At 41.3% G+C, this 25,611-nt stretch overlaps 1 protein-coding gene across 1 annotated transcript in view; it reads right to left on the bottom strand.

Annotated features, from left to right (window-relative positions):
- LOC126474711 (protein alan shepard) overlaps nucleotides 1–25,611 on the bottom strand; it is a 429,882-nt gene that overhangs the window by 130,121 nt on the left and 274,150 nt on the right. The window contains exons 3-4 of the mRNA XM_050102188.1: nucleotides 14,874–15,118; nucleotides 14,236–14,294 (exon numbers count right to left, since the gene is read on the bottom strand). Of these exons, the coding sequence (XP_049958145.1) occupies nucleotides 14,236–14,294; nucleotides 14,874–15,118 (304 nt within the window). The remainder of the gene's footprint in view (nucleotides 1–14,235; nucleotides 14,295–14,873; nucleotides 15,119–25,611) is intronic.

Raw genomic sequence — 25,611 nt, 5'->3', positions numbered from 1 at the left:
TCAGGAGTGGTATTACCTTGGCAAACTTTGTATGTGGTGTTGTCTGAAAGCTGAAGCAGTCCCTCAGCCACATACTCCCGACGATCACGTACCACGGTCGTGGAACCCTTGTCCGCCGGAAGAATGACGACGGATCGGTCAGCCTTCAGATCACGGATAGCCTGGGCTTCAGCACTGGTGATGTTGGGAGTAGGATTAAGGTTTTTTAAGAAGGATTGAGAGGCAAGGCTGGAAGTCAGAAATTCTTGGAAGGTTTGGAGAGGGTGATTTTGAGGAAGAGGAGGTGGGTCCCGCTGTGACGGAGGGTGGAACTGTTCCAGTCAGGGTTCAATTTGGATAGTGTCTTGGGGAGTTGGATCATTAGGAGTACGATTAGGATCATTTTTCTTCGTGGCAAAGTGATATTTCCTGCAGAGAGTACGAGTGTAGGACAGTAAATCTTTGACTAGGGCTGTTTGGTTAAATCTGGGAATGCGGCTGAAGGTGAGGCCTTTGGATAGGACAGAGGTTTCGGATTTGGAGAGAGGTTTGGAGGAAAGGTTAACTACTGAATTAGGGTGTTGTGGTTCCAGATTGTGTTGATTGGAATTTTGAGGTTTTGGAGGGAGCGGAGCTGGAAGTGGGAGATTGAGTAGATGGGAGAGACTGGGTTTGTGTGCACTGAGAGGAGGTTGAGGTTTGCTGGAAAGGTTGTGAAGGGTGAGTGAGTTGCCTTTCCGGAGGTGGGAAACCAGCAGATTGGATAGTGTTTTAAGGTGGAGGGTGGCATGCTGTTCTAATTTGCGGTTGGCCTGTAGGAGGATGCTCTGAACAGCTGGTGTGGATGTGGGAGAGGAAAGATTAAGGACTTTTATTAAGGATAGGAACTGACGGGTGTGTTCATTGGCTGAGTTGATGTGTAGGTGAAGGATTAGGTGGGTGAGGGCAGTGGATTGCTCAGTTTGGAACTGGTATAGGGACTGATGGAAAGAAGGGTTGCAGCCAGAGATGGGAACTTTAAGTGTGAGTCCTTTGGGGGTAATGCCAAATGTCAGACAAGCCTGAGAAAATAAAATATGGGAGTGTAATCTGGCTAGGGCGAAGGCATGTTTGCGGAGGGAATGTAAATAAAACTTAATGGGGTTGTTGTGTGGGTGTTGTGAGGGTGACATGGTATTAGAAGGTGGAAAGTGTAACATGAGGCTGAAATGAAAATGAAAAAAATCTATATATGGGGAGAGATAAAGGTGAACTAGAAAGTAACTGGAGATCTGGTGTGAAAAAAGGCGAAAAAGTGTTGGTTGTGTTGATCCTGTGGTGAACTTGGGTTGGTAGACAACGATGTGCATAAAGGTTAGGTGGTTGTGTTGCCGCCAAAACACGTTAAAGGGTGGAGAAATTCGGAAAAATTTCGAAAAAACTACGTGTAAATGTATTAAAAGGAGTGGTTTTGTGGTGGCAGATTATGAGAATGAGGCTAACAATTGTCTGACGAAGAAATAATGACTTTAAAACCTGTGGGAAGCGGCTAAAAATGATCAATGATGAGTGAAAAAACGGAAATGGAAATAAAGCGAAAGTTATTAGAACTAGCCGAAATGGTTGTTTAATAGGTGAAAGGAACTGTTTGTGAACTAGAAACGGTGGATTTTATAGCGCCGGTGGTGTTGAAAGCGGGAAAAAAATTTTGAGGCCTGGCGGATAACGAGAAGAGAGGATATACTGAAGGGCAAGTTCCCATCTCCGGAGTTCTGACAGGTTGGTGTTAGTGGGAAGTATCCAGATAACCCACACGGTGTAACACTGTGCCTAGATGTGCTGGCCGTGCACCAAGGCATGTTTAGCCACAGGGTGATCCTCATTACCAACAAACACTGTCCGCCTGTGTCCATTCATGTGAATGGACAGTTTGTTGCTGGTCATTCCCACATAGAATGCGTCACAGTGTAGGCAGGTCAGTTGGTAAATCACGTGGGTGTTTTCACACGTGGCTCTGCCTTTGATCGTGTACACCTTCCGGGTTACAGGACTGGAGTAGGTGGTGATGGGAGAGTGCATGGGACAGGTTTTACACCGGGGGCGGTTACAAAGGGTAGGAGCCAGATGGTAGGGAAGGTGGTTTGGGGATTTCATAGGGATGAACTAAGAGGTTACGAAGGTCAGGTGGACGGCGGCAACACACTCTTGATGGAGTGGGGAGGATTTCATGAAGGATGGATCTCATTTCAGGGCAGGATTTGAGGAAGTCGTATCCCTGCTGGAGAGCCACATTCAGAGTCTGATCCAGTCCCGGAAAGTATCCTGTCACAAGTGGGGCACTTTTGGGGTTCTTCTGTGGGAGGTTCTGGGTTTGAAGGGATGAGGAAGTGGCTCTGGTTGTCTACCTGTTCACCACAGGATCAACATAGCCCAGCTCAAACCAACACTTTTTCGCCTTTTTTCACGCCAGATCTCCAGTTGCTTTCTAGTTCACCTTTATCTCTCCCCATATATTTTTATTTCTATTTTCATTTCAGCCTCATGTTACACTTTCCACCTTCTAATACCATGTCACCCTCACAACACCCCCACAACGACCCCATTAAGTTTTATTTACATTCCCTCCACAAACATGCCTTCGCCCTAGCCAGATTACACTCCCATATTTTATTTTCTCAGGCTTGTCTGACATTTGGCATTACCCCCAAAGGCCTCACACTTAAAGTTCCCATCTCGGGCTGCAACCCTTCTTTCCATCAGTCCCTATACCAGTTCCAAACTGAACAATCCACTGCCCTGACCCACCTAATCCTTCACCTACACATCAACTCAGCCAATGAACACACCCATCAGTTCCTATCCTTAATAAAAGTCCTTAATCTTTCCTCTCCCACATCCACACCAGCTGTTCAGAGCATCCTCCTACAGGCCAACCGCAAATTAGAACAGCATACCACCCTCCACCTTAAAAAACTATCCAATCTCCTGGTTTCCCACCTCCGGAAAGGCAACTCACTCACCCTTCACAACCTTTCCAGCAAACCTCAACCTCCTCTCATTGCACACAAACCCAGTCCCTCCCATCTACTCAATCTCCCATTTCCAGCTCCACTCCCTCCAAAACCTCAAAATTCCAATCAACACAATCTGGAACCACAACACCCTAATTCAGTAGTTAACCTTTCCTCCAAACCTCTCTCCAAATCCGAAGCCTCTGTCCTATCCAAAGGCCTCACCTTCAGCCCCACACCCAGATTCAACCAAACAGCCCTCGTCAAAGATTTACTGTCCTACACTCGTACTCTCTGCAGGAAATATCACTTTGCCAAGAAGAAAAATCCTACTCCTAATGATCCAACTCCCCACGACACTACCCAAATTGAACCCTGCCTGGAACAGTTCCGTCCTCCGTCACAGCGGGACCCACCTCCTCTTCCTCAAAATCACCCTCTCCAAACCTTCCAGGAATTTCTGACTTCCAGCCTTGCCTCTCAATCCTTCTTAAAAAACCTTAATCCTACTCCCAACATCACCACTGCTGAAGCCCAGGCTATCCGTGATCTGAAGGCTGACCGATCCATCTTGATTCTTCCGGCGGACAAGGGTTCCACGACTGTGGTACTTGATCGTCGGGAGTATGTGGCTGAGGGACTGCGTCAGCTTTCAGACAACACCACATACAAAGTTTGCCAAGGTAATCCCATTCCCGATGTCCAGGCAGAGCTTCAAGGAATCCTCAGAACCTTAGGCCCCCTACAAAACCTTTCACCTGACTCCATCAACCTCCTAACCCCACAGACACCCTGCACCCCTACCTTCTACCTTCTTCCTAAAATTCACAAACCCAATCATCCCGGCCGCCCCATTGTAGCTGGTTACTAAGCCCCCACAGAACGTATCTCTGCCTATGTAGATCAACACCTTCAACCCATTACATGCAGTCTCCCATCCTTCATCAAAGACACCAACCACTTTCTCGAACGCCTGGAATCCTTACCCAGTCTGTTACCCCCGGAAACCATCCTTGTAACCATTGATGCCACTTCCTTATACACAAATATTCCGCATGTCCAGGGCCTCGCTGCGATGGAGCACTTCCTTTCACGCCGATCACCTGCCACCCTACCTAAAACCTCTTTCCTCATTACCTTAGCCAGCTTCATCCTGACCCACAACTTTTTCACTTTTGAAGGCCAGACATACCAAGAATTAAAGGGAACAGCAATGGGTACCAGCATGGCCCCCTCATACGCCAACCTATTCATGGGTCGCTTAGAGGAAGCCTTCTTGGTTACCCAGGCCTGCAAACCCAAAGTTTGGTACAGATTTATTGATGACATCTTCATGATCTGGACTCACAGTGAAGAAGAACTCCAGAAATTCCTCTCCAACCTCAACTCCTTTGGTTCCATCAGATTCACCTGGTCCAACTCTAAATCCCATGCCACTTTCCTTGACGTTGACCTCCATCTGTCCAATGGCCAACTTCACACGTCCGTCCACATCAAACCCACCAACAAGCAATAGTACCTCCATTATGACAGCTGCCACCCATTCCACATCAAACGGTCCCTTCCCTACAGCCTAGGTCTTCGTGGCAAACGAATCTGCTCCAGTCTGGAATCCCTAAACCATTACACCAACAACCTGACAACAGCTTTCGCATCCTGCAACTACCCTCCCGACCTGGTACAGAAGCAAATAACCAGAGCCACTTCCTCATCCTCTCAAACCCAGAACCTCCCACAGAAGAACCCCAAAAGTGCCCCACTTGTGACAGGATACTTTCCGGGACTGGATCAGACACTGAATGTGGCTCTCCAGCAGGGATACGACTTCCTCAAATCCTGCCCTGAAATGAGATCCATCCTTCATGAAATCCCCCCCACTCCATCAAGAGTGTGTTTCCGCCGTCCACCTGACCTTCGTAACCTCTTAGTTCATCCCTATGAAATCCCCAAACCACCTTCCCTACCCTCTGGTTCCTACCCTTGTAATCGCCCCCCGGTGTAAAACCTGTCCCATGCACCCTCCTACCACCACCTACTCCAGTCCTGTAACCCAGAAGGTGTACATGATCAAAGGCAGAGCCACATGTGAAAGCACCCACGTGATTTACCAACTGACCTGCCTACACTGTGACGCATTCTATGTGGGAATGACCAGCAACAAACTGTCCATTCGCATGAATGGACACAGGCAGACAGTGTTTGTTGGTAATGAGGATCACCCTGTGGCTAAACATGCCTTGGTGCACGGCCAGCACATCTAGGCACAGTGTTACACCGTGTGGGTTATCTGGATACTTCCCACTAACACCAACCTGTCAGAACTCCGGAGATGGGAACTTGCCCTTCAGTATATCCTCTCTTCTCGTTATCCGCCAGGCCTCAACCTCCGCTAATTTTAAGTTGCCGCCACTCATACCTCACCTTTCTTTCAACATCTTTGCCTCTTTACTTCCGCCTCGACTGACATCTCTGCCCAAACTCTTTGCCTTTACAAATGTCTGCTTGTGTCTGTATGTGCCGATGGATATGTGTGTGTGCGCGCGCGCGAGTGTATACCTGTTCTTTTTTCCCCCTAAGGTAAGTCTTTCCGCTCCCGGGATTGGAATGACTCCTTACCCTCTCCCTTAAAACCCACATCCTTTCGTCTTTCCCTCTCCTTCCCTCTTTCCTGATGAAGCAACCGTTTGTTGTGAAAGCTTGAATTTTGTGTGTATGTTTGTGTTTGTTTGTGTGTCAGAGAGAGAGAGAGAGAGAGAGAGAGAGAGAGAGAGAGAGAGAGAGAGAGAGAGAGAGAGAGAGAGAGAGAGAGAGAGAAAATGTAGTGAGACTGTAGTGCCTTTCTGTGTTAGTGGTATACTGTATGTGAATGTTTTCTGTAATGCATTTATCAACAGTGACAAAGTGTATGTTTTGAGTGAACTACCCACCCACGTCCATGTGTCAATACTCGCTGCATATGTAAAAACTGTAACACTAATAATGTAACAGCTTTTTCTCTTCTTTGAAATAATAACACCTGTTATTTTTAGAAATGCAGCGTATTTACAAATGAAATGTTTTGCCTTGTTTTTGACTTGTGACTATAAAATGTGCTGCAGGACGAAAAGGGTACAACGTACATAAACTCATACTGTGAGTGGTGAGATACCATGTATCCACCACTGTGAACAGTAAGTTATTTTTAAATTTGTATTCATTTTGTAAAATTATATTCACAATGTGGCACTTTATTATATACCATTGCAATAGTACCATGACTAGAATTAACCTAAATCTGAAAAAAGAAAGGATGCAGACTGTCAAAGCACCTGAAGATGAGCCCTCAGGACTCAAAATGCATCGTGCATTGAAATAAAATCGTGATTGTGACTGAAGCGAGTTGTTCTTTATTTTACGATAACATACAATGTTAAAAACTATCTAAGTCTCCACAAAATGGCTGCATGCCTTATAGCATGTGTGAATGGAATGGATTGTAACAGTCTAGAAGAGGGACAGATGTGCAATGGCTGTAACTAACTGAAGCTATTTAAGCACCAAGACACTTGAGGTGGTTGCTATGTTCTGCCTGTAGTATTTCATGAAACAAGGTACAAAAGAACAGTACTGTCAAACAGGTGTTAAGTTTATGAGATAGCATAATTACAAGTATCAAAATCAGAATTTTGGGACACATAATAACAAGGAAAGAAGGCTTCAGTTGGTTTGGGATGTGGTATTCAGTTGATCAATATCTCACCAACTATCTGAACTGTCAGTTAAGAACATCATGGAACTAATATTTTACAGAAAATCAGGTCCAGGAAATAAATGTGCTTGTGAAACAATACATTTTCTTATGCAAGATATCTAGCTTTCATATAAAATGTGACACACCACTAAAAGTATTTCACAATGTGGTACTGATAAGGAGCACACCTAAAATGATATCATCTCAGACAGACAAACAGAACACATACCATATTCTGGTTAAGAAGGTAATTGTAGACCTTGCTGGTCACACAAAAATAGACATTGTAAGAATAGATAAAATTTCATGAATCTGCATATAAGTAAATCTTTGTCTTTCTTGAATTTTAAGGCATGTGAAAATAATTACCACGAAAATTCTGCAAGCATATCCAAAATCTTGAGAAGCTTTTTGAATTCTGATACAAATGTCTTGTGTGTTTTGTTGAGCTTACAGTGAACTTATGTCAACTACAATATAATTATAAGCACATGTTACTTAACTACTCATAAGGCCTTTAGTGATTAAGGGAGAACTGTTGTCTAACTGCACTGGAAGATGGAGGGGTCCGGGAGGGGGTTGGGACGGGTGGAGGGGCCCGAGAGGGGTGGGGGTGGGGGCCAGTAGAGGGATCAACCAGCACACAATACAATAGTTATTGCTTATTTCTTTCTCACCAACAACCACTTTTGCTTATATTTGGCATGTCAGTTGTGTACAATCTAAAATTCTCCATTTTTGAGGAAACCATGAGTAAATTTCATGAAGCACAACTGATTCAAAACTGGCAGGCTTGAGACACAATTGAACACTGCACATCTATCATCACCATATATGGGATCTGTAAATGCATATTTTTCTAAAAATGGGGGAAAGAAACTTTTGTGACAGGCACTTACACCACTTAACAAAACTGCTGCTGTTTCCCCAAATGCATTCTGAAGTTCTTTTTTTTTTTCATTTTTATTGTTTTCCTTTTTGTAATTGTTATGAATAAAAGGACTGATGGGGTAAGTAAATCAGTAATGAATAATAACAAGGTAGGCAAATAAACTACTCAAACAACATGAATTATTAACATTTTTTCATTTTCCATTTTTCCTTACTTGCTTCAAAATTAATGTCGGTATGTTCTGCCTACGTAACCAAATGAAAGGCAGTTTGTTTCCTGCTATAGGCATTTTGCTTCTTTTATTTGTGAAGCATCTTTGGTGGCCTGTGATACATGTTTCTTTTTATACATATAATAAACGTATTACGTAGTACATAGAATATGTTACTATGCTATGTTTTGTCGTGTTTTTCTCTTGTTTTTCAGATCAGAAACAACTTTTATAGAACAAACATCAATTTCCAGTGTTGTTAGTCCATATTATTCCATATGTGTGGTCCTTGAGAACTGTTCATTCAGACCTCGTGCTCCAGCTGGCTGATTTCCAGCATTTTTTCAGCCACATTTATTATAACACATCAGATGCACTTCTCATTTTGTGGCCTATTTGAGTATGTTTACAGAGTGTACTGTTGCCAGCTGACACTGCATGTTTATCTTCTGTCTTTTGTTTGTGTGGTTTGATATATTTGATCTGAATTGATTTGTGTGCGAGTGTGTGTGCATGAGACACACACACACACACACACACACACACACACACACACACACACAGACAGACAGACAGACAGAGAGAGAGAGAGAGAGAGAGAGAGAATCACAAACTGAAAATTGCAGGTTATGTGTTATAATTTTATAATAGGTGTTGGTGAAAAACATGCTGGAAATCGGCCAGCTGGAGCACGTGGACCAAATGAACCTATCTTCAAGGCTGCTAGTATGGACTAACAATGATGGAAAATGTAAGGAACATCAAACAATAATTTAAATTCACAATATTTGTGCTACAAAAGTTGTTTTCATTATGAAAAACAAGAGAAAGATGTGACAAATTGAAACACAGTAATGTACTGTAATTACTACATAATACATTTATTATACATATAAAAAAGCCTGTATTACAGGTCACTGAAGATTCTTCAAAAATAAAAAGTAAAATTTGTACAGAAGAAACAAACTGCCTTTCACTTAGTTGCATAGGCAGAAAAACACCTCCATGAATCTGGATGAGTTAAAAAAAATAATAAACTAAAATAAACTAATCCTGGTCTCTCTGCAATGGCTCTTTCAGTCACTCTGCTACATGTCTTCAATTTCCTTTGGACAACTAGATGGATGGTACTTGTCATATAAACATTCAAAGCAAATACTCATGACACCAACAACATCTAATGAATGTAGTCTTCATGCAACTACATCATTCCCTCCAAAGGTTTGGTAGGACACAGATTATGTTTACATTTAAAAATATTTCTTTTTGAGGAATTGATTTTGATGTATGCTACAAATATGGTGAAACTGAAAATTGGTACTGGAAGTTGATCATCAATTATGCTGTAAATCGTTATTGCCTCCATGGGGCAGTGCAATGTTCATTGAGTTCCAAAAGAATTTTTAAGCTTCAAGATAATGTTTTTAACTTGGCAATTAAAAATACAAATATCACATGGCTGGCACATAGGTGTGCAGTTTGGTGGTATTACTTCTTCTGTGCAGGTCAACTGACCCTCGTCATCTATAAACAGGGTAGCATACGTGATGGTATTAGTTTCTCTCCCCCGGATACCAAATATCAGATAGAACTTGTTACCAGCAATTTATGGTTTCAAATTTTCTCAAGATATGTTTTTCAAAGTGAATTTGTCAATTTCCTGGATTTTTAGCAAGTGAATTAATCAACTCCTTCTATAACACAACGACCAAATTACTCACTAGTATTTTATAAGCACAGGGAGACTTAAGGCAACAATTTTCAAATGGTGTGATGTAATATTGTTCTGCGTAGGAAAGTGTTATTTTATGAGTACTGCCATCTGCATCAACAGCTCATTTTTCTTTGTTATGGGATAATGTGCACTGAATGCGCATGTTTGCAGCAGTCTTACTCTGAATAATCTTTGTACAAAGAGTCTTAAAATTTTAATTCTTCAGTAATCCAAGTCACTCGAGAAATTTATTTGCTTGTTGTTGTTGTTGTTGTTGTTGTTGTTGTTGTTGTGGTCCTCAGTCCTGAGACTGGTTTGATGCAGCTCTCCATGCTACCCTATCCTGTGCAAGTTTCTTTATCTCCCAGTACCTACTGCAACCTACATTCTTCTGAATCTGCTTAGTGTATTCATCTCTTGGTCTACCTCTACAATTTTTACCCTCCACACTTGTTATTATTCCTTATTGATTTACTCACCTTCCTACCAATTTTAATGTCGAGAAATTGAACATTCATTCTATGCTTCCCAGCCAGGTGCCTCGTTTAGTATATCGGTGGTGCTCTTTCATCGAATAGTGTTTACCTTACAGGTACATAATCAGCAGCTGAGTAAGTTTCTTTCCTTGATTTCTGGGAAAATATATATTTTCTGAGCCCATATATGATGATGAATAACACTCAGTTTTAAACTGACTGTCAATATTGTCAATTTTGAGTCAATCGCACACCATGAACTACAGGGGTGATTTTCTTGAAAACAATGGTTGGGGGTCAGGTGAGCAGGTTTCAGGTGTTGAGCCAAAATATCTTAATGTCTTACAGTCTTTTATTTTAGATAGTATACAATTGACCTGACAAATATGAGCCAAATAGGATGCCCTTGTCTATGACCTTCCCCTTGGAGCAGTGCGCAGTGAGTACAATGGTATTTAAGTCAACATGACCAATGAAAGAGGGGAAAACTGAGTAGTCCTGCATTTGACTTGACAACATTATTGACAAGCCTGAAACAACAATGTATCATATGAACAAAGTATTAATGTATTACTTACCAATAATTATTATACATGAACAATACACAGAATCTTAAATTTTGCTGTAAACAGAAATTCTGTAAGAAACAGTAAATTTGGCATGTTCCCATATGCCACAGTATTTACAGATAACACTCTAGGTGTTGTGCTTGTATGATGCCACTGTCACTGCTGCAGAAAAGTACATGCAATACAACCTCTGCATTAGCATTATTTAACATGTGTCAATTATATCACACCTCACAACATTCACCAAAGAAAAACTGAATGTTGGAAGCATAACAGCAGGTGCAGCAGAAATTAACAAAGATATGTTTTCACAAATACTGGGTAAGTAACATTCTTACTGTTTTTAGAGGTACAAACCCTGTGTTCACTATTATTTTGGGACATACATTTGCAAATTACATTACAACATACATGAAAAGAAGAAATAAGTGCATAGCGTTCATCCACGAGATAGTATACTAGGGTTTTTGTAATCACTATGCAGTATTGCTGGAATTTCAGTTATAAATGAAAGAAACTAGTTGTAACCACAAAAAATCTCATGAAACTTTGTCACTGATGAAGTTTTCAGTGATAAAATATATGGAGCAAAAGGTTATCTACAACATGCACAGAAATGAGAAGGCAGTTTTAGGAGATAATGGGAAACATAGTTGAAATGGAAGTGAGACATGTTTGTAACTTCTTCCCCATTTTATTCAATTTGAACAAAGAGCTAGTGACAGAACAAAGGAGAAATTTGGGCTAGGAATTTAAGTTCAGGAAGAAGAAATAAAATTTTTAATTTGTAGTGATAACATTGTAATTCTGCCATAGACAGCAAAGGACTTAGAGAGATTAGTTGAATAGAATGGAAAGAGGTTATAAAATGAATATCAAGAAAAGTGAAACAATGTGGTATGGGAATTAAATTAGGAAATGGGACATTAAAACTAGTAAAGGTGTTTTCTACATGGAAGCTTAATACCTGACTGTGGTATAAGTAAAGATGAGACAAAATGGAGACTGGCAATAATAAGAAAAACTTTTCTGAAAAAGATAAATATGTTAACAACCAATATAAATTTATGTGTTATGAAGCCTTTTCAGAAATTACTGATGGAGTATGGTATATCTTAAAAGTAAACAACACAGACAACAAGAGAAGGGAATAATGGTGAAGATTAGATGCGTTGATGCGATGACCAGAAAGTACTGAACTGAACTGGTGAGAAAAAAAAAAAGTTTCAGAAGGTACAGGATGACAGATTATATCCTGGGTCACTGAGGAATATATATATTTATGTGTCTGTGTAAAAAGACAGAAGTTGTGTTGGTTGTAGTAGCTTTTTTGAAATGAAGATACTATGCAAGTCTGGTGTGGACAGCTGTATAAAATCATTATCAGTCTTCAATATGAAGATCACAACAACAAATACACCATCAACAAAGAAAATAGTTGGTGATGGACTGTAAGGACACGTAAAGGCCATTTAAAAGTTTTTAAGGTTGTGTTTGTGTGTGGGAGATGCGGGGCAGCCCCCACTGCCCCCCCCCCCCCCCCCACACACACACACACACACACACACACACACAGACACACTGAATAGTTCCCTCAGGATAATATTTGTTGAAATAATCTTAGATATTAGTCATTTTTATTGCTTCTGCAAAATTTGAGTGTTTGACAGTTCATTATGTCTCAGAAACTTGCATTAAATGCAGGAAAATGTTACATGTCCAATTAGTATAACTTAGTCCTGCCATCTTCGACCAACTTTGACAAGAATATTTTTATATCCTCCACTACAGTGAAAGGGCAAACACATATTTCCTTCTCCTTGTGCATGCATGTACTTATTGCTTTATTAAGTTACACATACCACTAATTGAGGCAATGAAGTAAACCTCAATGTCACATGAATCTATGCACAATTTGATTCCGAATACCTCAATTTCTGTTGTACCAAACTGTGATGGTGTCTAAGCACATGACAAAAACTTATACTCACGACAGCCTCACAAGACGTTCTTAATCCTCATGCCTTTTCATTATATAAATGACAATAATGTAAGGAGTAAAGGAACCATATACTTGAGATGAGTGCAGCACATACACAAGACTGAAAATGCAGCTGAGATTTCGAACAATATCCTTGTTTGTTTTTCCACCAACTGTTCAATGCCTCAGCAATATGATGAATTGTTATCTTCATCTCTTACATTATTTGTATTCCATGCAGAACTTTCCAGTATAATATTATAGAAACATTTTATTTGTTATCATTGTAGTAGTAGTAGTAGTAGTAGTAGTATTAGTTGTTGTTGTTGTTGTATAAATATCGTATCTTTCTGGGCAAATGTGTACAAAATCATTGTGAATAATGTATCAGTTCCCAAAATCAAAGCAAATAAGCAAATATTTCTTGGCTAGTGGCCACAAATGTAATATCCCTTATATTTTGGAACAGTGCCTCCTTCAATGGCAGATAAGAATCCCTAACTTCAAAAGTTGTGCCTTTGTGTTTGGGTTTGCAATCTATTGTCGCTCAGTGGGTTCACTTTTCCCTTTATATTTTATTGTAGTTCTTCGTCAGTAACATCTTTCAAAAATGTTTTAACCAATATAATTTATGTTTACTACAACAAATTCACCATGAGAGGCCAAAGATGACTGTGCCTGGTACTTCTCTTTAGATGGTGAAATAGTAACTTACATTTTGAAAAATCTGATAATGCATTATAGTTCACTAGACATTCTAAACTCAAACTGAAAGAACAGAACATCTGTGCTGATAATAAATTGCTTGGTTCCATTCTATGTCCTGTAACAATGAAAATAATCATCTCTTTCAAATTACAATGAATTTCAGAAGAAATGTAGACATCACATTGCATTATGTGCACTCTACACACTTCCTTTTCTTAGTATTACACTAAATGTCAACACTTCAGTGACAGTTACTTAAGCTACATCATTTTGAAAAATATGTTGTACCACATTAGTGCAAAGATGCCAGCTGTTCCTTTCAACAGAAGAACCAAAAATTTGGAGATCATAGCTCTTTCATTGCTGCTTCTCTGAAATGAAGTGGTTCTTTCAATATCTCATTACGCCAACTTACATTATCAAGATTCAATGTGCTGCTTCTGTTTAAATTCTGAAATTAGGATAACTGTTCAAGAAGAAATTATGATGATAAAATACCTACCACAAGATGTTTAACCATCAGAAAGCTAGTTAATAGGACCAAAATGTGAAAGTATTGAACACAAGACTGCCTGTATGAAATGAAGAATAGGTCACTTGGTTGGTTAAAATACTGTGCAAGCAACTGAAGTTTTAAAAAAGCTACTCAATTTTCTTTTATCATCATCATCATCATTATTCTTATTATTATTGCCATGTAGCTTATGCTGTCCAAATATGGCAGGCCCCACAATGACAAAGACTCACTTTGCACATAAACCACTGCAACTGAATTCTGAATCTTGTGTGTGTGAACATAGGAAACCAAACAGATTATACAAAAACTTAACATCAAATACAAAAGACATGCCTGTTACCAATCATGGCAGGCCATCAAACTGTACATCAATTACTCCATGATTATCAAAATAGAATTGCATAATATTAGTTGATCTCACTGATCTGACTTTGAAAACTGTTTGCACTTTACGTGCTGTATACTTGCCTTTGCATTTATTAGTATTCTTGTCTAATATTGCCTTCGTTGAAATAATGGTGCCATACCTAAACAATACAAAATCTCTTAATTTTCTGTTGGATGAACAAAGATAAGAAACATAGACCTGAATAATCATACTACAAATCATAATAAACACTGGACAAAAATTGCATAAACGAATAATGGAGGACTACAAAAATAATCGCGTACGTTTAGCAATACTTCAGAAACAATATGATACAGAAAAATCCCATTGTTGGATCAGTAAGTTTATCACAGTATGAAACTGGTTATTTAAAAAATATTCCTGAATACTTTTCGTGTTACTTTAAGTACACCAAGTAAGTAATATACAGCTACTATGAAATCGTAACCCGCATGCTCTCTCTCAAAATCATAGCACTGCAATATATACATGAATGATTGTTCTGGACTTGAGTATAGCTTATCAACACCTGGCAAATAAATGCAGTTTGCTATTGTGTTTAGTACAGCCTTGTATGACTGTCTGTACACACTATATAGCTGCTGCTGAAATATTCCATCTGCAGTTTATGACAAAGATAGGAGAGCATGCCAAATCTAATGTAGATCAAATGAGAACTTTGATAGAAAGGTTTAGTATACTCTTTTTGGAAGCTCACTGTGAACACATGTTGACAAGGTCCTTATCAGTCGTATTCTGAGAAAGTCCTCTGATGTACAGGTTGGTTTTCGATAACTGTTCACCACTGTTGCTGCTGGCACTCCCACTGCCACCGACATTGGAACTAACATTGTTGCTGAGGCTAGTGCTAAGGGTTCCACTCTGAGACCCGGTATTGGAGCTGGAGCTGCTGTTTGTGTTCGAAGGTGACGCAGCAGTCGGTACACGCTGCGTGCCATATTGCTGTGGAACAAAAAAAAGCTGGCTGAAGGATCACATTAACTTTACACACTTGAAATGCACAATCTATTACATTACACATCATTTTATTATTTAAGATAGAAACTGTTACAGTTGTGGTGTTCTTTTCGATACCAGTGAAACTGTACACCCCTGCTCTTTCCTCTGTTGGTCATTCTATTGTTGGAGGTTCCACATACCTTGTCGACAGCTGATAACAGACCTTGAAACAAACTAGAAGCATCGTCAAGTCATTTGCTTTTTCAGTGTACAGCTGCAAAGTATGGGTTGTGCCATTATTGATCACATGATACCATAAGTGTTTGTTATATATATGGTCAAAAGTTATTTATCAATTTGCTATGATAGAAAATCTAATTTCTCTGGTGCTTGCTGAACAGTAGAGACTTCTGAAGTGACATCAGAGGAATTTTTCTTAAGTCATGAAATATGATTTCATTGGACTCGCTTCAGAACTTTTCATTTATTTCCTGTGTTCATATGGCTTCGGATTTTCCTTTGTATATGTCAGTGTTTTATGCAAATTTTCTGAACTTTGCGAGGTAAACATAGTAATAATAATAATAATAATAATAAGAAGAAGAAGAAGAAGAAGACGATACTGATGGAAAATATGATCTCGAAGATCAAAATTACCCTTCTCGCAATAGTTAACATGAAACTGCTTCAGAACAAAGCTGTGAGTCAGATGATGAATAGCAAAATTAATACAGAGAGCTGGTTCAGTGATGCGTAAAGAATGTGGAGAGCATAACTTTAATATTGAACATTTGTGAAAAAAAACTTGCAGCCATCTACTATTTCATGTTACTCCTACCACAATAAACGTCTGAACTTTTATTTTTCCCATTTCATTTCACGTTTGTGCAGGATTACACACACTTGTTTGCCTTTGAGATTTATTTGGAGGTTTTTTCTGTTAAATTTATGTTTTTTTTATCATAATATATGCAAATACGAAATATATGAATAAATATTTATGATGAAAGTAAATTACTTTTCATGGCCCCACAATGCCATTTATGACACATAAAGAAGTCAATTTGTCAAAAGCACATCCGTAGCTATTAATGAACCGCATTTCATTAGTTAAATGCAACTGACATCACTATAGCGAAGATTGATTATGCAATGTTGGCACCATTATCGCATTACCCTTCAGGCTTCTAGATGTCTATAATATGCTGAAAATGAAGGAATGTTTCAAGCTCTGAAGCACGTCCAATGAAATAATATTTCATGCCTTAAGAACAACTCCACTGATGTCACTCCAGAAGTCTCTACTGTACAGCTAGCATCAGAGAAATCAGACTTTCTATCGTAGCATATTTTTGCGTATTCGGGAAAAAAAATGAAACTGGGGAGGGGGCAGAAGAGCAAAATCGAGATACCGTTCCACCCCCTCCACCGGCAGATCTACCGATAGTAATTACTTTGCCCACCCATAAATATGCTTTTAGTTTTGCTTTTAGTTTTGGTCGACAATGAATAAAATGAAGTTATTTTGTTCTGTTTTGTTTTAGGGCGCAAAAACAACTGCGGTCATAAGAACGCCTAAGTCAAAACTATAGAACACCAAGACGTCAATCCCAATCGGCGTAAGAGAAGACAGCTAAAAACAGGGACGTGGAGAAAAGGCTATAAAATACACCACAGAGAAACGAATGTCCAGAACTAAAAATTAAATGGCCTTAACCATATGCTACGACGGATAAAATGTAAAACGCGGTCGGTAGCCAGCGCGTCGTTCGCTAAAATGGCGAATACCCAGGCGGGAATAAATGCCCACTCCGTCAGGAAATGGCGGACAGTTAAAACTTGGGCGCAATGTGCACAAAGTGTTGGGGAGCGCCAATTAACAAATGGCGATGGCTAAAAAGGCAGTGCCCAATAAGCAACCTAGTTAAAATGACCTCCTCCCGGTGGGAGGGCTGAGAGGTCGTCAAAGCCGCTGGGAGAGGCTTATCCCATGAAGAGAAGACTAATGGCGATGCCAAAGTGGCACCACCTCCTGACAGATGGCAACACAGAGATCATCGGAAGGAAATAGGAACTAGTGGGCTGAGGTACGAGGACTGCAGCCTTGGCAGCAGCGTCAGCAGTCTCGTTTCTTGGCAGACCCACATGGCCAGGAACCCACACAAACATCACAGGGGCTCCATCAAGAGCGAACAAATGACAGTTTTCCTGGACCCGTTGCACAAAGGGATGGGCGGTGTACAGCGCACACAGTCTTTGAAGGGCGCTGAGAGAGTCTGAGCAGAGGACGCAATTGAAAAGCCTGTGTCGCCGGATGCACTCCGTGGCCTGACAGGGCGAAGAGCTCGGCTGTAAATACTGAGCAGTGTGCTGGAAGCAGATACCGTAAAACGTCGGCGACAGTGACGAAGGCACACCCAACACCACGGTCAGTCCGAAAGCCGTAAGTGTACGCAAAGGTACTATCACGAAGTTCCATGTGAAGGTCGTGAAACTGAAGATAGAGTGAGGAGTAGTGTCCTTAGGAAGCGAATGAAGGCCAAGGTGAACACGGGCTGCCGCACGAAGCCAAGGTGATCAAGGGTTCACACCCACTGGGAAAGTTGCAGGTCGTGCGAAGTTAAGCCGCCAGAGTAAGTGGCGAAAGTGGACTCTAGAAGGTAAGAGAAGAGGGACGCGCCCCATACTGGCGATCAAAGGAGTCGTCAAAGAATGAGGCAGAAGTTGGGTGGCCAAACATGGCAGACAAACAGTATGCATACCTGCTGGGGAGAAAGTCAAGGCGGTAGGACAGTGGTAGTTTAGCAATTTCGGTATACAGACACTCAATCTGGCTAGTGCAAAAGGCGCCAATGGTCAAATGGATGCCACGATGCTGAATAGTGCTGATACGGCATAAGAGGGACGGACGTACAGATGCATAAATGAAGCACCTATAGTTTAGTTTCTAACGGACAAGAGACCAGTACAAATGGAGGAGAATGGTTCGACCTGCACCCCAGCAAGTACTGTACCATTGAGGATACAAAGGACACTGAGGGACCGCGTACAGCAGGCTGCCAGGTAAGACACACGGGAAGACGAAGAGTGCTTCCTATCGACCATGGGCCTCAGGAATTTTGTACTTTCAACGAACGGAAGGACAACAGGCCCAAGATGTAAAGATGTTGGGAAAAACCAATTGCGCCGCCAAAAAGCCATACAAACGGTTCTGGCAGTGGAATTACGAAACCATTGTCGATACCCCATGAGTAGAGACCATCGAGGCATCGCTGAAGACGCCGCTCAATGTGAGAGGTCCGTGGAGAACTGCAACAGACGGCAAAATCGTCAACGAAAAGGGAGCTGGAGATACCCGGCGGAAGACAGGCCATTATAGGGTTAAGGTATAGCAAAGAGGACAACGCTCAGGACGGAACCCAGAGGCACACCGTTTTCCTCGATAAAGGTGTCCGACAAGGCAGAACCCACACGCACCTTGAAAACTCGGTCTTTTAAAATTAAGTGAAGGAAAAAGGGCAGGCGGCTACGGAAGCCCCACATGTAAAGAGTACGGAGGAAACCAGTTCTCCAGCAGGTGTCTCAGGTCTCCTCCAAATCGAAAAACAAGGCCAAAGTCTGGGATTTCGGCACTAAACCATTCATAACATGGGTGGACAAGGGGACGAGATGGTCAACTGCAGAACGACGCGCTCGAATCCACAATATGCAGTGGTTAGTAAATTGCGAGACTCCAGCCACCATACAAGCCGGGCATGAATCACACGTTCCATCACCTTCCGAACACAGCTGGTGATAGAGATGGGGCGGTAGCTAAAAGGCAGGTGTTTGTCCTTACCGGGCTTGGGTATGGGTATGACAGTGGCTTCACGCCATCGTCCTGGAAACGTGCCCTCAGCCAGGATGCGGCTGTACGTATTAAGCAGAAAGTGCTTGCCCGCAAGAGAAAGGTGCTGCGACATCAGCATATGGATAGCGTTTGACCCTGGGGCGGAGGATCAGTACGAACTGAGAACATGATCTAGCTCCCTCATAGTAAAAGCGACATTTTAGCACTCACGATTCTAAGAAGAGAAGGGTGTCGCCCGAGCCTCTTCCACTCGTTTCCGATGGAGGAAGGCTGGTGATAGTGGGAAGAGCTCCAAATTTCCGCAACATGGCGACACAAGGTATTGGAGATAGCAATAGAATCCGTGATGACATCGTCTGCTGCTGTCAGGGTGGAAACTGAGGAATGGATCTTGGTCCCAGAGAGCCGTCGGAGGTTGGCCCACACGACAGAGGAGGGGGTGGAACTGTTAAAATAACTAGTGAATGAAATCCAGCTAGCTTTCTTGCTATCCTGAAGAACACGATGACACTGTGCACGCATAAGTTTAAATGAATGCAGTTGGCCGTCGTAGGGTGACGGTTAAAAACCCGGAGAACACGTCTCTGTGCGCGAATTGCGTCGCGGCATGCCTCAGTCCACCATGGGACTGGGACACGGTGTGGTAAAGGGATGTGCGAGGAATGGAACGTTTTCCAGCGGTAAGGATTACGTCTGTGAGATATTCCACCTGGCCATCACAACTGGGGAAGTTTTCGAAGGTCATCAGGGAGGAGTAAAGCCACCAGTCAGCCTTAGTAAACTGCCATTTGAATGTGCACGTAGGTGGGGTAGGAGTCAGCAAATGGATAGCACATGGGAAATAGTCGCTCGAGTATGTGCAGAAAGAACGGACCACTCGACGAGCAAGACCTCAATATTGCCGACTGATTGATTTAAGGGGGGTTATGGGACTAAACACAGAAGTCGCCAGTACCGCGATTCCAAAGTTACTCGCGGAGGAGAAAGTGTCCGCTAAAAGTGGGTGTATCCAGTCAGACGAGTCAAATACAAAACGAGTAAGATAAAACTCACACAGTAGAAGCCATAAAAGGCTAGAGCAAATCTAAAAACTGGAAAAACAGAGGTATAAAAGAACAGTCATTGCACGGGGGCGTGGTCCAATATTGCCGACTTTGATACAGATGAGTTAGTTTCGAAATGGCCATGCCACAAGAACTCAACTCTATAGGTGGCTCCAAAAACTTATTATATCCCAGAGATTGATGGTTATCCACCCACTTCTAGAGTGTATGAGAATTCCGTAATGAATAAACACTGTACTCCAGATAAGAAGAGGGATGGCAAATGCCTGCCTGCCTGCCCTCCATGAAGATACCGTCATAAGAAAATACTAAACGTCTGATACCTGAACTACGTTCTACTGTACACAGAGGTTCTTCTCCCCCCTTTCGTCCCATTTTTTCTTTCGAAGTCCCCCAACTACTTACCAAAAAATTGTTCCTGAGACCTAAGACTTATGAGTGTATGTGACGAAATTCGGATACTACTACTGTCTAAAGATCTGGTCGAGAAGCCACGGCTGGTTGTACTATACAGGCAGCAGCCTAGCCTCACGAAACTGGAGGGGGGGGGGGGGCGTAAGGCGCCTAGTTTCGGGTGGAAATCCAGAAAATTCGACAGAATACTTTTTCTATCCGTCTGCGTTGTTACCTGTCATCCTAACCAGTGTGCATATTAAAACTCTTGCCGCCACGCAAGCACCATCTCCAGCGGCTCCGTCAGGCAACGCTGCGCATCGTTCGATAAAGCCCAAATTACAAACAGTACTCTTGCTCGATCCTACGACAGCGCATAAACTTCCGTCCTGTTACGCAATAACGGCGTCAGAAAAATATATCGTGCTGTTTTTTCGAGGTAAGGGTACCCGACCGATGTTAGCGTGTCGATTTACTAACTTCGAATTGATTACTAACATTGTCTGTGACAGTGACCACTCTCAGTTTAATAATCGTAATAGGTCTACCAGTGGAAGATGCTAAGCTAGAGGGTGCTTTATCAGTCATAAAATGTCTATCACGATCATGTTTTGCTTGTTGAAGGCCATTTTATTTGAATGTTGTGTGTATGAGATGCTTCAACTAGCCTACCAAGTTTGTACCAGGCAAAGGAGATGAGGCGCAAGGTATTTACTTACAAGGGAACCTCCCCATCGCACCCCCCTCAGATTTAGTTATAAGTTGGCACAGTGGATAGGCCTTGAAAAACTGAACACAGATCAATTGAGAAAACAGAAAGAAGTTGTGTAGAACTGTGAAAAAATAAGCAAAATATACAAACTGAGTAGATCACGGGAAGATATGCATCAATAAGAACGATAGGAAAGCAGGAGCGCCGTGGTCTCGTGGTAACGTGAGCAGCTGCGGAACGAAAGGTCCTAGGTTCAAATCTTCCATCAAGTGCAAATTTTAATTTTTTATTTTCAGTTTATGTGACAAACTCTTATGTTTTCATCACTTTTTGGGAGTGATTATCACATCCACAAGAAAACCTAAATCGGGCAAGGTAGAAGAATCTTTTTACCCACTCGCCAAGTGTACAAGTTAGGTGGGTCGACAACATATTCCTGTCATGTGACGCACATGCCGTCACCAGTGTCGTATAGAATATATCAGATGTGTTTTCCTGTGGAGGAATCGGTTGACCTAAGACCTTACGATCAAATGTTTTCTGTTCCCATCGGAGAGGCACGTCCTTTCGTCTACTAATCACACGGTTTTGCAGTGCGGTCGCAAAACACAGACACTAAACTTATTACAGTGAACAGAGATGTCAATGAACGAACGGACAGATAATAACTATGCAAAAATAAAGAAAGTAAAATTTTCAGTCGAGGGAAGACTTGAACCAAGGATCTCTCGTTCAGCAGCTGCTCACGCTACCACGAGACCACGGCGCTTCTAAGCACACTTCGTCCATGATGTTGCTTATGTGCCCATGGACTACTCAGTTTGTATATTTTGCTTCTTTTTTCACAGTTCCACACAACTTCTTCCTGTTTTCTCAATTGATCTGTGTTCAGTTTATCAAGGCCTATCAACTGTGCCAACTTATAACTAAATCTGAGGGGGGTGCGATGGGGAGGTTCCCTTGTTAGAACTGTGTGGCCATGCGGGAACTCCACTGTTGTATGGAACACACCGGCTGATTTTTAAGGATCCATTCTCCTCGATCAGCTTACAAAGTAAGCCATTTTTACAATGTAAGCCATTTTTATGATTTTTTGAGAACTAATGAAGAAATCACCGAAAACCTTGTTGCACATTGTCAACAGAATTATTCTGGGTTTGGGGCCGCATTGTCATCTATAAAATTCCGACGTTTCGGTGACTATCGCAAGACGCCTTCCTCAGGATGTATTGCCAATTGCAGTTAGCAATATACCCTGAGGAAGGCGTCTTGCAATAGCGGCCGAAACGTCGGATTTTTTTAGTTGACAATGCGGCCCCAAACCCAGAAAAATTTTATTGACTGTGACAACGGCCGCGGAAGCATACGTTTACATTATTGCACATTATTTATTGATTCTTGGGTAACATTTTCTGATTTTAAAAAGAAATTCACACATCATTAAATGCAGTCCAAGAATCCATAAATAACAAGCAAAAAGATTTACGTTGATTGTTTCATTAGAAAAAAAACGTAAATATCGCTATTTTACTAGCTGACTGAGGAGAATCCTACAGTGTAAGTGTTATTTAGAGGAAATTTCCGCGACGCAATGAAAGACCTTGTAAATTGATTTGATTTGTACCGCATCCACGACTACATTACGAGGGAAAGTGACTATTCTCTGCTATGACTGCAACAGATATACATGGTGAGCAGCACACAACGAAAGGAAACACCAGTGGGTTTTCTTAAAGCTGTAACTGGGAAAAAAAGCTGCAGAAAAGAGCAAAGTACACGAGAAGCGTCTTTTTATCGAGCATCTGTCTTAATCATTCAACTGCGTGAAAATGGCACACCTGTTGTCACACAAGTCATGCGACATCTGCTGATTAGCTTTACCAGTAATCATTATTTCTCTCGGGTTTCTAGAATAAAAGGTCTTGAAATGATCATCCGAAGTCTCACGGCACTTTCCGGTAGGAGCAGGATTGGTATGCTATAACCGAAGGTCTTCCTGAAGTGCTGTGACGGTTGGTGACAGCAGTTCAAAATGAAACACTGGAAATTTTAGGTCACTTAATCCAGCGTGACATTATGTAGCAAATAAGAAATTATCCTTTTTATAGAATTGTGGTAGATTCAACGAGAGATGTGGCTGGCCAGGAACAGCTGAGAATTCGTGTACGTTGGATTGATCAGGAGAGACTAAAAATATAAGAATTTTTCTGTGTTTATACAGTTCTATTATGTAAATTGCTGGAGGAACGGGAAGGAAGGAACTAATGATATCAGCTGGACCAGGACTTATTATGTGATTTCTTTAACAAAGAGAGATTCTTGATTTTGATTGATACAAAAAAGATTAACGTACACTGATGAGCCAAAACATTATGAACACCCGCTTAATAGCTTGTTTGTCCATCTTTGAACGAAATGCATCACTGATTCTGTGTACCAAGGATCCGACAGTTTGTTGGTAGGTTTGTGGAGGTATGTGGAATTAGATGTCTACGCACACGTCATATGATTCGTGTAATACCGGGCGACTAATTTGCGTGCAGGGATCAGATGGGTTCCATAGAACTTACATCAGGCGAATTTGGTTACTGAGAAATCATCGTGAGCTCACTATAATGCTCCTCAAACCATTTTAACACTGTTCTGGCTCCGACACACGGACAATAAGGTATCTGACTGTTCCCTGGAAATTGTGTTTAGTGATTAGTTATTTCATTTTATACTCCTAACGTGATTTTCCCCCTTGAATTTCAGTATTCTTTTATGAAAACGAAAATGAATTTCAAATAATCTGAACGCTCGCTAAAACACTCCATTCGAGTCATGTGATGCCTCTGACGTCACTGGCTAGCTCGCAGGGTCTACTGCCATAATATAATTCACAATGATGCCTTATTTTGGAATTTACGGTTCAGGAAATGGGTTACAAATGGTGTGTACTACCATATTGTACAAATACATCTACAAAAACCACCAAAAACTTGAGTTTGAGTGTTCTAGGGACTGCGAAGACGCGTAAAATGTGGTTGCACTGTACCGGCAAATTGTCACCACGTCGACGCACAAGTCCCCTAACTTAAATAAAAATGTGTCGCACTGTGAAGTTAACAGTAACTTGTCTTTGAGGTATGCTCTCCCACTATTATAACGAAGGATAACGTCATTCAACGATATGAAACTCCTATTGAAAATTGTCGTTTTCCCTAACTACACCTCATTTACTCGGTAGCTCAGTTGTTAGAGGGGTAAACCGTCGAATTTTATAAGACGATGTCCACAGATCGCTGGTTCGAATCAAATCCGAAAGAGTATTTTAACTTATTTGTTAAACGACTCGACAGTCCTCTCATATGGAAACCAAATCACAATTACAAAACTTCACCCTATCCATCAGGAATAACATTACTGTGTTTTACGTGCTTTTTACATGTGCTTACATTTGCAATCGCTGTTCACACACGCCAAAAAGATACTTTCTAGTTCATGTGATCATACACTTTTTACTTTATTAAAAACGAAGTTTTTATCTTCGTGCTGTCTACCTATGATCCTTTTTTAAACTTTTGCAGTTTCATCATCTTGCATAAAAATGAAGTAAGTCTGCTTCAGAAGCTAACGTTAATTTACACTTATGAACATAACAGACCTTACGTTTGTGACACCTGCATGTTGTACACGCTTAATAACTCTGTATTACTTCATCCTCCTCCACCTCGTTGTACTATGGGCGTATGGTGGTATATTCACTACTAGCAATGCTTTCCAAAAAAGTGAATTGTTTGTTCGCAAAGCAAATGCATTTATTCTCTATTGTCCGTTTCTCAGACTAGCACTAACGTCAAGCTATATATATATATACATACGAGGTGTGGCTAGAAAAAAACCGGACCAGTACTGGTGAAACAATAAAACGAATGTAATAAGGCTGAAAGTCGCGTGGCCTGTCACGTGACTCTCGCTCCGCCTACTGCTCGAGTTTCATCTGCCTCCTGCACTCAGTCTACCCGTGGCGTCTGTTTTAAGCAGTTGACGTTTTGTCTGTGCGTCGGAAAATGTTGAGTGTACAGAAAGAACAGCGTGTTAACATCAAATTTTGTTTCAAACTAGGAAAATCTGCAAGTGAAACGTTTGTAATGTTACAACAAGTGTACGGCGATGATTGTTTATCGCGAACACAAGTGTTTGAGTGGTTTAAACGATTTGAAGATGGCCGCGAAGACACCAGTGATGACACTCGCACTGGCAGACCATTGTCAGCAAAAACTGATGCAAACATTGAAAAAATCGGTAAACTTGTTCGACAAGATCGCCGTTTAACAATCAGAGCAGTGTCTGAGTTAACAGGAGTTGACAAGGAAAGTGTTAGGCAGATTCTTCATGAAAGTTTCAACATGAACAAAGTGTGTTCAAAAATGGTTCCAAAGTGTCTCACAATTGAACAGAAGGAACGCCGAAGAATGATTTGTTCTGACATCCT

Source organism: Schistocerca serialis, chromosome 4 (genome assembly GCF_023864345.2).
Source record: "Schistocerca serialis cubense isolate TAMUIC-IGC-003099 chromosome 4, iqSchSeri2.2, whole genome shotgun sequence".
In the NCBI taxonomy this organism is placed as follows: Eukaryota; Metazoa; Arthropoda; class Insecta; order Orthoptera; family Acrididae; genus Schistocerca; species Schistocerca serialis.
This window is presented reverse-complemented; position numbering and strand designations above follow the sequence as displayed.